This window comes from Eimeria acervulina, genomic scaffold (assembly GCF_000499425.1).
Source record: "Eimeria acervulina Houghton genomic scaffold, Eah_scaff47, whole genome shotgun sequence".
In the NCBI taxonomy this organism is placed as follows: Eukaryota; Apicomplexa; class Conoidasida; order Eucoccidiorida; family Eimeriidae; genus Eimeria; species Eimeria acervulina.
The window spans coordinates 67,509-79,236 of NW_013547315.1; the positions used below are offsets into that span (position 1 = coordinate 67,509).

The 11,728-nt window shown below is 53.0% G+C and overlaps 2 protein-coding genes across 2 annotated transcripts; both read right to left on the minus strand.

Moving 5' to 3' along the window:
* Window positions 1-2,009: 2,009 nt before the first annotated feature.
* Window positions 2,010-5,353, minus strand: EAH_00009490 (hypothetical protein; the record flags this gene model as incomplete). Its single annotated transcript, XM_013391923.1, has 11 exons — window positions 2,010-2,120; window positions 2,273-2,353; window positions 2,568-2,705; window positions 2,917-2,961; window positions 3,114-3,155; window positions 3,371-3,705; window positions 3,806-3,903; window positions 4,077-4,199; window positions 4,351-4,518; window positions 4,877-5,088; window positions 5,297-5,353. 11 exons carry the CDS (start codon window positions 5,351-5,353, stop codon window positions 2,010-2,012), a joined length of 1,410 nt encoding a protein of 469 aa, XP_013247377.1.
* Window positions 5,354-7,293: 1,940 nt separating this feature from the next.
* On the minus strand, window positions 7,294-11,728 carry EAH_00009500 (dihydroorotate dehydrogenase, putative; the record flags this gene model as incomplete). Its single annotated transcript, XM_013391924.1, has 4 exons — window positions 7,294-7,666; window positions 7,808-9,480; window positions 9,702-10,564; window positions 10,849-11,728. The coding sequence occupies 4 exons, from the start codon at window positions 11,726-11,728 to the stop codon at window positions 7,294-7,296; spliced, it is 3,789 nt and encodes a 1,262-aa protein (XP_013247378.1).

Here is an 11,728-nt window from a genome sequence, read left to right on the forward strand (position 1 = left end):
GAAGCCTCTGCGATGCAGAACGCCACTGAAGATCATCTGCCCACGTCAGCAAAGATACTGCCAGTTGCCACTAACATTGTCTTCTCAGTCGGAACAGGTGTTGTGTTGCACACCTAAAGAACGGCCACCGGCCGGCTTCCGCTCAAAGAACGGGGCGTTCTCCTTTGCATCGAGCAAGCTTTGAATCGAAGGTCGCGCCCTGTCAGCCTTAACAGAAGCGGACACCTGCAGGACAACTCAAAAATGAGCCAAGGTGATTGAAAAATAGGCAAAAAACATAGGCAAAAAATTGCCTCGAAAATCCTACAACCACGAAGATAGGTAGTGATGGACTGACCGGCGCGGCGCGAGGCTGTGGGACAGTTCCAGCGTGGGCTTCGGTGGTGTGGGGGGAATCTTCGCCCTTCTGCATTCCGCAGTCCTGCCGCATACATCAGAAGTGTGCCTTTGTACCACGTTTCTGTATGCAGGATAATTGCAAAAGAAGAATTTATCTCGCGTTTGTGTGGAGGCTCACGAACTCCCCACGTTAACAAAACTACCCACGCCCTCTCAAGTCTCCATCTGGACACATGCATCGACGGCGGCTGCAACCACCCGTGATGATCTCCACACATCAGCAAAAATATTGCTCTACTTCATAAAACTGTGTAATCAGATGGAAATACTACCCATTGGCTTCCCCTGAGGCTTCTACTTCAGCGCCGTGGGCGTTGCCGTTTCCGGTGAGCGCCAACCGGTGGAAGTGCGCACGAAGCTGGACAGGATGTGCGGGGAACTCCAATATGATAGGCAGAAAAGAGATCAACATGAATACGATAATTTGCTGCTTATTTAGAGAAATGACTAACAACGCCCGTTCCATGGCGTTTTTTTGCGCATGAAAGGCTTGGCGACGAGCCGTCGAACGGGCCGCCGTGCAGTGCGACAGTCCGCTCTTTGGAGTTTTACATTTAGTTGCAAGAAAACATCTAGATATCAAATAACACGTTCCTGTTAACACATCTGCAATGTCATACATTAGGCTGCGAGCAAGCAACCCAGTCCACAAGGCCCACTCTCGTCTGAAAGCTGTAAAGTAGTCATGCATGTAGCTCTAAGCAAGCATCCTAGTTCCAAATTTCCTACTCGTGGTGAACACCTAAGCGTAACCATGCATTTTCTTGCAAGCAAGCAGCCTAGGAGTTAAGGCTCCAACCCCCCACTGAACATGCGTATGGCTGTCCGGCACTTCGATGCGAGGAAGTATCTTAGTTTTCTAGGTCCACTCCACTGTGGACACGTTATGTTCCCATTGTATTCTGGTTCGCTAGTGCTAGTCCAGAGCGCTCATCTTGCATGGGGTATGGAATCAACACTTTTAAAGGGTGTTCTATAGTGCAACGCCCCCCGTGCGCCATTTCTGTGGAGTGCGCCCATAAAAGACGCTATAACTTGAGTATAGGAGTGGTGCAGTTTCGTCAAAAACAATCCGAGAAGAAACTATCGAAAGCAAAAGAAACAGGCGTTTCCTTTCAGTGCTCTGGTAACAACATTACGATTTCAAGCCCTTTTCACCGATTAATTGCTAACTCCGCAACAGATTCATCTCCTTCAGCCGTAAAAGGAGCAAGGCAGTGGTGTTCCTCGGTGCGGGTCTCAGGATAACAAGATCATCTCTTGGGTTTCTTCTTTTGTTCGGGCGCCCCCGTGAGCGCTGCCCTGCGTTTCCACGAGGGACAATTGACGTACCTCCAACGATGACAAGCAAGACAAGACTCCGTTATGTCAAGTGCATTTCAGAACTACATAGGCAAGAAACCTCATATTTACTCAAAGGTTGGCCTTTGAACTCGGCGCCTTTTCGGCGGCTGGTGATCCAGCCCCACAGCATCTTGCACGTTGTAGATACCTGGAAGCGCCCCCGACAGGAATCAGAAAAAGCCCAAATAAGGTGCACTTTGCTGACGCATCCTCCGCAACATATTGACGAACTTTATTCTCCTGAAGTACACCGTTGTAAAGCATTGCTAAGGGAAGTGGCAAGCAAACTGCTGAGGGAATCGCGGCTTGCCTGCTTGGTTCAAAATGCTCAAAAGCTCATCCTTAATTCTTCGAGCCACCACGGGTCCCCTATATACCTATGCAGACGCAACAGCTCCTAATCTGCGGCCTCCATTTGGGAGTGGGTCAAAGGCACTCTACAAATAACGTCTGCATAAACCAGTCTATGCTCACCACAAGGAAGGCTGAAATGATCAAGCAATGCAATGCAGCAGCGCTTGGGTCTTACCAAGGATGAGTACACCTCAACGGCGCTCGCTCCTGCTCTGATCCTCTGGTACGCATCCAACCCGGTCTCGATGCCCCCGCTCTGTGTTGCAAAGCAGCTGCAACTGAACTAATGGTGGGATTCAACGGAATGCGTAATGTACGGCAAGTGAAGTAGCAAACAGTGACTACAGCAGCTGCTGGACTGGTTATCGCAAACAGCATCGGGCACGCAAATGGAAAAGAACTGCAAAACGCTGCCGAATTCCCGCCCCAAAGTTTGCAAATGATGCAAGCCATCCCTACACTCCTCTCACCGAGATAATTGCGACTTGACCGTTGGTCAACTTGTACATATCCGACACGCACTGGGTTGCCATTGCCTTCAGTGGCCTGCCGCTGAGGCCCCCCGTCTCCTTTTTGCATTTGTTCTGAAGGGAGTCTGGGCGCTGGATCTGCAGGAAGTCAAACACGTCGTTGATTACAGCCGGAGGTATAACCAGGTAAACCTGGGGTCGTGAAGCATGTACCGAGCACAGCCTCTTGGTCAGTACTTGTGCCCAAAAAACAAGGCGCTCGGATAAGCACCACGTCACTGACACTGTCACGTAAGTCGTCAACGAAGTTTACTGGCTTGCGCTTCAGCGTTACACAACTAATGCTTACTGTGGTGTTTGTAACAACGAGCCCGTCTAGGCCCGTGTCCAGCGCCTGCAAAGATAAGGTAGAAAAGATGAGCAATGTTCGTATGCTCTCGTTAGCCACAACCACGGCGGGAGTGGCAGCATCCAGTCAGAAGGGAAGCTGTGAAAACTTGCCCGTAGCAAAGGCAAGCACTCGAATGGATTTACGGCTGGACTTACGACTTCCGCAATGTCTCGTTTCTCCTGTTCCGTCAGATCTGGCTGTGAACGCAGATGCAAAGAGAAAAACAAGAAAGAGCTCCTGCACACTTTCAAAAAGCAGTGACTGGAGGCTTGAACATCAAAAGTGTCCGACGTGCTCTGAAGAAGGCTTTGACACTATTAGCACCACAAGCAACAAGAAAAAATGAAACCTCTCAGTCGAGGTGGGGGTTGTGCTTGGCCATCGTAGTGGTGATTCCGTAGAGCTGCCTAACCGCGATTTTGACAAACAGGAGCGGGCGCTTTCCTGTTTGTGTTGGGAAGAAATCGTGCGCCTTGTGCGTGATGTCTCGTGACGTCTCAGTTGCGTCCGGTTTTGCGTCTTCGGGCTGGGCAATATTAGCCTGATGCGCCTCCTGCTTTTCCAACTTGTCTAGCTCACTTTGTGCTGTGGTAATGATTCTGCGGAGGTGGTCTCGCTGCTGCAGAGCCCGGAGTCCCTGTGTGTTGGGGGAGCTCAGATTAATGACTAAATAATCAGCAAAGCGACCGAGGCGTTTGATCCCCTCACGGATGTCTTCTTCTGCATTTTCCGTGTCCTTGTTTTTACCTGAGGAAGCGGCATTCAGATTCCCCTCCCTATGGACTGGCTGCCAGTCTTTGGGGAGGAGCGTCTCACCCCATCCCAAGCGCGCCCAACCCAGACGTACCTATATTGACGCCTATGACGCAACGCCGCGCCAGACGATCGTGCCATCGGTCTGCTGAAGCCTGCTTCAGGCGGGGCTCCACGACGTCTAGTCCAGCGCTGTGAAGCCAGGGGCACGAACATACTACGCATGCATTTCGGCTGAGGGTTCACTTTGAGCAAGAAGGCACCCAATCGTCACCTCCATCGACATTCAGTTTATCCCTTCGCCGACAATCACCAACAGGGCCAGCCACGAGGCGACCAGTGTGCTTTTGGTTCATTAGCCTCACCTGTTAAAGCCGCATCGATTGATTATTGCTCGGTCCTTCGCTGCACGGAATATGCGAGGCTTCGGGTTACCGGGCTGGGGTTTAGGGGTGACAGTCCCAACTTCTACAAAACCAAATCCCATTCTGTGAACAAAATACATAAGATGGTGCATGCGTAAATGCATACAAGCCATATCCCCAAGCTTTTTCGAAAGCATGCGTGTTCTGTTACTCAGCAAGAGGTTGCCAGTGTAATTCAAGACCGCCCGCCTAACAGCGGCGTCAACAGGCGCACTTGCAAAAGTTTAAGGGGGCCTCGGCGTCCTTATCAAAACCCGCCGCCAGACCAACCGGCGTGTGGAAGGTCAAGCCTTTTATATTGACGCTGAGCTCGGGATCATCCCTGCAGCGCACCACTTCAGATTGTAGCTCCCAGTGAATGACCTCTGCGGGCTGGTGCTCTCTAGAACAACACCGCTGCGTTCACGCTTTTCAGTATCTTCCCAACTGCTCTTCAATACAGCAGACGGTAAAAGACAAGCGTATAATGATCTTTAACGGCAGAAACATGCTCATGTAGCGGCTTCAGGTATCCTTGGAAAGATCAAAAATAGCTACTTGGGACATGCACAGAGCCCCTACAAGGCATACGACAGGTGATGCATGTGCTTCTGCGGCACATTGTAACTACAGACGCCACGAACACGTGCCATGCACTGATGCATGCATACGCTTTTGCGTGCGCATGCATCAGTGCACCTGTGTATTACATGCGTGTGCATGCATGAGCTGGGAATCATGGGAGGCGTCGCCAATATCACCTTTCGAGATCATAGGGGAGGTATCCCCTGGCGGCCAACCACATGACGATGTGGTGCGCCAACTCGGGGTCTGGAAAGTTCTCAGGAAGCACTTCATAAAGGAGCTCCAGCAGACCGTCCATGTGGCGCATGAGACCCGAGCTCACGTCAGCTGCTGCGTAGGCAAGGTACATTAGCCCCCCACCAGCCAGAAGAATGCCAAGCAAGACCTTCTGAAACACCAAGCAAGTGAACTACAACAACATGCTGTGTGCATAAGTAGGAAATGCTTGCAACACACTTGCGTTCCACGCATGCACGCAAAGGAGCACGCAATCATGCGAGCGTGCATGTATCGGGAATGGGCTGTGTGTGTTTCTGAAAAAGATGGCAGGAAAGGGAACATGTGTTTGGATGCGGATCTCAGCTGTGCGTTCTTACCCCGTAGAAGTTATTTCTGTTGATGGCTTTCCTTCTTTCTTTTTCCACGTCCTCCATATCAATTTCCACTAGGCGGAGACTAGGAGGTTCAGCGGCGACAAGATTTGGACGGTCAGCCAGCGAGCCACCGCGACGGACAGGCCTTTCTACGAGCCCCTCTGCCGAAGTAGCGGGCGACGAGCCAGAGGTAGTGGCGATGCATCTTTGAAAGGACCCAGGACATGCCTTCTGTATATGAGTTAACGAGCGGAAAAAGCAGGCTTTGGGGAGTTCTGAAGCCAGGGAAAAACCAGCCCCAACGCGAGCAGCATGCGTGCTTGTCCTCAAATCCGAGACTTCAATAAAATTCAGCTTTGACGGGAGAAGGGGGTTGGAGAGGCACAGTGATCTGCTGGAAGTAAATCCTGCTTTCGTCAGATGTGTTGGCCAACGGAGGTGCCGTAAGGCCTTGAAATTAATGCCAGTTACGGTGTTTCCAAGAGTCCCCAGATGCGACATTGTTCGTTCTGGCCCGCGTTACGACCTTAAGACTACACATGGATCCAACTTCCCATTCGGCGTATCTACACTACCTCAAACTGTCCGGGTACTCGATTTCAATTCTCTAACAGGGACGCAAAGATTGTACTCAACAACCCCACCGCAGCGGGTCCAACCGGATGTGCATGCAACCCAGAACGCTATGAATGGCAGCCTCTTAACAGGGAGAAAATCTTGTTGATCTCACAGCAGCAAGTGAAATATGTAAAAGTATGCAACACGCAATGGTGGGAGCGCACCAGGTGGCTTAAGCAATTGGCGATCGAGACCCGTGAAAGTTTGGGGAGCCGCAGGCGGGCCCCCCGTTGAAGTGTGTACTTCCTATCCAACCCGTTTATTTAGACAAAATGCTCTATATTCACTCTAAGACCCGCACCATGGTATTCCTTTAACAAGTTTCTAGGCAGGCGGCAAAATTTCCAGCCGAGGTGCATAGGCGAGGCTGCCCTTCTGAGCAACCGTTTCCCACATCCTTCCGCCTTCAAGGAGTATGTGCACGTGGTTCTTGCCGCTGAAATGGTTAGAGAGGAGCAAGCCAGTTGCCCATGTGCCTCTACGCCCACTCAGAACGCTCCTGCTCGAGGCAGATATGCCGACGGTCGAGTGCTGCCGCCAAGCAGAGAGCAACTGGGAAGAGCCTCGTGGAAGTTGCTGCATACAGCTGTAGCCCAATTCCCGCATGAACCTGTGAGTGTGTCTGCCATCGTAACCTCAGCCTTCACTGCAGGCATGGATTGCCTGCGGCCGTGAACTGCGCCCCCCCCGAATTGCTCAGTTCCATGGAGTGGATATAAATTACTTGCATCCATGGCATCCCATGTTTTCTGGTTTTGTGTGTTGACTTGTGCAGAGTGCGGAAGAGCGGCGAGCGGCGCTGAACTGGTTGTGGTGTTTTTCGCGTCTTTACCCGTGTCATGTGTGCCGAGAGGCCTTCGTGCCAATCATTAGATGCGACCCACCGAAGCCAACTTCCCAGGAAGCTTTGGTTTTGTGGGCCTGCCGTGTGCACAATGCTGTCAACGAAGAGTTGTCTGTTCCGTTGTTCAACTGCAGCGATCACCGCCTCTTCATGCAGCACGAAAGCTCAAGCCACCATAGAGAGCGAAACTTATGACGTGTTATTCCTGTTGCCAGAACCAAACCAAAGCAGTTATGTAGTGGGGGAGGGCGCGATGCGCCTAGATGTTGTCTACGCCTATTAAAAGGCATAGCATTACCTCTGCGTGCCGCCGTATGGCGACCCAGTCGCCATTTTTCAGGTGCCATGTTTCATTAAGCGTGTGTACCTACTGCGACGTGCATTTGCATGCAGACACAAAAACTTGCAATTGGTTTCTGGCAAACGCAGCACCAAACGGAAAATTGAGGTGTTGTGCATTCCGTCAGCGCGTTCAAAAACGCTGTTTTCGCACTTGGCCGGATCGAACGTAGGCCAATCTGCTTTTTCAGTACAGCACTTAAGCATTCTGGCTTTCGTCAGATTTTGTGTCAGCCCCCGTTGGCACTGCCGGCGACGGTGGCTGCGGCTGCCGCTGCGACACGAGACCCGACTCTTTGAAGAAACGGGAGGGGATTAGGGGATGATTCGCCTTATCAGCCAGGGGAGCCGTGAGGAGCAGAAAACGTCTAGCTCGGGTCAGTGCTACGTAACAAACCCGCCGCTCCTCCATGAGGTGAAAATGCTGTTCGTTCCCTGAGGCTTGCCTCACTATCGTTGCTTCTGCCTGACGCAGCGCTTCAGGCATCGGCGGTTTTTCGGCGAAACTCGAAATCAAACGACCCACGAAGTCCGCCAGCGGCTGACTACCGCCAATCCCCATGGGTAGTGTCCTGCAGCGTATGTACACAAGGTCGAAAGGAACAATTGTATGAGCACAGATGCATGCAACAGACAAAAGGGAATATCAGCACTTCGAAGCCTTTCTTTCACGTCGGAAAGAGCTGCTAAGGGAAGGGCAGGGACTGGCACACCCTTCATTGGCTCTTGCAACGATGACTACTTGCCACTCTAGGCCTTTGGCTTGGTGAATAGTGGAGAGTGTAACAGCATTTGTAACTTTTTGCTGTAAGAACCTCCCAGCGTCTGCATCTCGGAGTAGCCTGAGGATGCAGTCTGCTGCTGTAGCCTGCTGCCAATTGGGTGAGTAAGCCTCTGCAGCTCGCAGCAAGGCGAGAACATCTGCAAACATTTCCGACCCATATAGCGTTGATAGTTCCCGTAGAGAGGCTTCCTCCTTTTGGGTGTCTGATCCTTTGGGATCCTCGACGTCATCGGCCGCCGTTGCTTTCCTTTTGCTACGGCGCGGCTTGGTGCCTGCCGCTGCCGCAGCTGCAGGCGTCCCAATGTTCTGCGGAATGGCAGAGTCAGCCGTGCCAGTGGCGCCTTCATTATCTGGAGGTCCTCCCCGGCGCGAGCGCTTCATAAGTCTTCTATGGGCGAAAAACTCACCCATCCCTAGGGGGCCAAGCAAGACCTCCAGCACTGCCTTAACGGAAACAGCTGTGGCTGCCATGGCGCGAAGTCTGTAGATCGCCTTACCGAAGGAGGCCAGAGACTCCAGCTGATTCGTGCGCAGCCGTGCAGCTTCAGCTGCTGCCACTACATCTGCATGTGCAGCTCCTTCCGGCTGCACTTCCTGAACTTCGCCTTGCACACCGGCGCAACGCAGCACGCGCCACAGGGCATCGAAGAGAGAAGCACGCAGAGGAGGGGTTTCCCTGGATTTCCTTTGGTCGCCTGAAGCCCAAGGGATGCTTTGCCAAGGCATTTCAATGATGGTGCAGGAATTGTCTGTCTCGTTTGTTGAATGGCTAGCGGATGCGCTCTGGACACGCTTTAGAGCCAAGAGGGTCTTTGCCCCCACCCGCCTTGGTGGCCTGTTGAGCACGCGAATAAAGGAAGCGTCGTGGTGAGGGTCAACTGCCAAACGGAGGTAGGAGAGGAGGTCTAGTACATCTGGACGCAAGAACACCTCTGCCCCTCCACTCCGTTTTGAAGTCGTGCTGCTTAAGGGCAGCCCTCCCGCAGGCAGCTCGAGATCCGCCAAGTCCACAGCCGGAAACAACATCGCCGGGTCAATAGGGTTGTTGGGATCGCAGAAACCTATGCTGTCCCCACAGTTTTCTGAATTTTCACGCACTGCATTGGCGGTGAAAGGCGAATCAGAGGAGCACGCAGCGCGTTGTATGCGGGGGTTCGTCAGGAGGTTCTGGATGTCCAATAAGGCGCTGTTGGTGCGGCAGAGAACAGCGAAGTCATCCCATCGCAAGCTGTGGTGTTGCTTCAGGCAGAGAATATACCTTAAGATGTACTGCGCTTCCAAACTCTGAGACGGAAGAAATGCTCCGTGTACGTGGCCCCCGGCTGGACCCCTTGTGTCTTTTATCGCTGCATCTGTGACTACTGAATCCTTCCTCTCCGCTCCTGTATCAATCTTTGCATTGCCCTGCAGGTAGATGCTGCGAGAAAGGTCCCCATCCCCGGGAGAGTCATGTGAAGAGTACAGCGCCTTGGAAATCCGAAATGGCCAGTTGAAATTGACTAGCGACAAACTGTGACGCACCACCGCTGGGACGGACCGGTAGTTGCAGGACAGAAAAAATTCTTGGTAGTCGGGGAAGTTGCGCTTGAATTCGTGAAATATCTGAGTCAAAAACAGAAAAGGAGCTAAGCTTAAGTGCAAAGCGTGTGAAGAAATCGAAGCAACTAGCTCCAAAACTCAGCTAGTTAGCTAGGTTGGGGCTGCGAGGCCAGTCGTACCCCCGTGTGCGTGCCTCGCCATTTGTAAATAGACTGGTCGTCATCTCCTACGACGGTAACGCCTCCTCGCCCTGGCGTAGAGTTTGGTAGGGTAGGGTTGCCTACTGCAGTGTGCAGTGTCTGTATGTTTGGGGGCCTTTGCAAGGCGAGGAGACAAATGAACTTGAACTGGTTGCTGTTAGTGTCCTGGAACTCGTCGACAACTAGGTAGGGCCATTGCGCGCCCAACTCGGCGCGTGTTGCCGGCGGTTCTAGGAGCTTGAGTGCCTTAACGGTTAAATCGGTGAAGTCAAGGAGGGGTGGTTGCTGCTCCCTGAGGTGTTTATCGTACTGAAAGAACAGGCGAAAGAGCACCGAGCCAGCAGCGCGCTCGCGCTCCAACAGCTCGGGAATAAACTTCATGCTGCGGATCCTCTTGCGGAGTTCCTCCGCCTCCTTGGTGGTGGAAGAGTTGAATGCGCCGCTGTCAAGGCTTTGGAAAGCCGGCCCCCGGGCCTCTCCCTCCTCTTCGGAGCAGCCGTCGTCCTCCTCGCTCGACACCTCAGGGACCTCTGGACTGCTGCGCAACAATGCACTTACTCCCCTAGCCCCAGAGCTCCCATTGCGCATCGCCTCGGCCCGTTTTTCGCTGTCGATAAGGTTACGGAGGATTGACAGCTGCTGAAACTGATTGAGGACGCGAAAGTTGGGTGGTACCCCTACGCAGACGCCGTAGCTCTTGAGGAGCCTCACGAAAAAGGAATGAAACGTTCCTACGAACAGATCCTTCTCACCGATCCCACCCACACCCGCATTCCAGCTGGAGGAACAAGCCGATGCGCACTGGTCCTTGAGCACTCCTTCAAGACCTCCACGGACTCGTCGTTCGAGTTCTGTGGCGCTCTTCTTGGTGAAGGTCAAAGCAGCCAAAGGCCGACAACCTTGCAGCAGCAGACCCACTATGCGAGCCGTTATTGTGCTCGTTTTGCCTGCCACCAGCGAAACGCAGCGATGCTAATAACCTGGACGCTAGGGCCTTAGAACAGCCATTTGCGTCTAGTGTTAGCAGAACAGTAATTAGAGGCAAAGAACTCGTGTCAACCATCACAGAGGAAATGATGAGCGAACAGGCGTATACTCAAGAGTAAAACTGAAACACTCCGAGCAAGAGCGAACAGCATCGCCCCCTCTACCCTGTCGCAGCATGTCAGCTCAGGGGATGCAGCCACTGCCGCGCATACAGTCCCCAATATGTTCAGGGGCCGAACCTTACCTGCTCCAGGACCTGCCAGGACGCATACGCTGGAGTGTGGCGGCGCGTTGACAACTTTTGTTTGCTCTGGAGATAGGGCCCCAAACAGCGCTCCGTGCTGTGGCAGAAGAGGCTGCGCCTTGTTGCTACTGTTGCTTGTGCATCGCATTTCTTCCTTTGTTGCTGTCCTTCCAGCTGCTGTTGCTTTGTGCAGCACCTCCGAGTGGGAGAAGGAAGGAGTGCAGCAGCCGGAAGCGGGACCCCCTGGTACTTCTGAAGCACATCGCTGCTGCTTCAGGGGCTTCCCACAATCTATTGGAAGTGTGCCGCCGCTCGTCGGACGCATAAGCCCCCAGCCGCCCCGGAGATAGATGCTATCAGCCGCAAGACCCTGCTTCTGGGGCTGAGGAGCAATGGGGGAATGCCTAACCGCAGTGCCCTGTCGAGATGCAGCAGTGGCGTACGAACTGCTACCAGGGCAGCAGCTGCTGCTGCTGCAGGCACTAAGGGGATAATTACCGTGGTCGAACTTTACACGAGCATCTGCAGGAACAGGGCAGGCCTTTGGTTTGTGGGGCTCAACAGTCTGTTTGCAACTCACCAAAGGATTTTTAAGGTGCACATCGTCCTGTCTTTGCTGTGGTTGGTGCTGCTGCTGATCATGCTGCTGTTCGCGGTGCTGGTTCAGTAGCTGCCTCTGGGTCCTGCGCTGTTGTTGTTCGTGCTGGTTCTGCGTTTCGGGGCGTTGCCGTTGCTCTTGTTGCTCATGTAAGTGGTCTTTCTGTTGTTGATGTTGCTGCTGTGCTTGCTGTTGCTGCTGTGCTTGCTGCTGTTGCCAATGGATGGGCAAGGCTGTGCGCAAGACGAGTTTTGTCTGTTTTCCAGTGTCCGTCGACTGCAT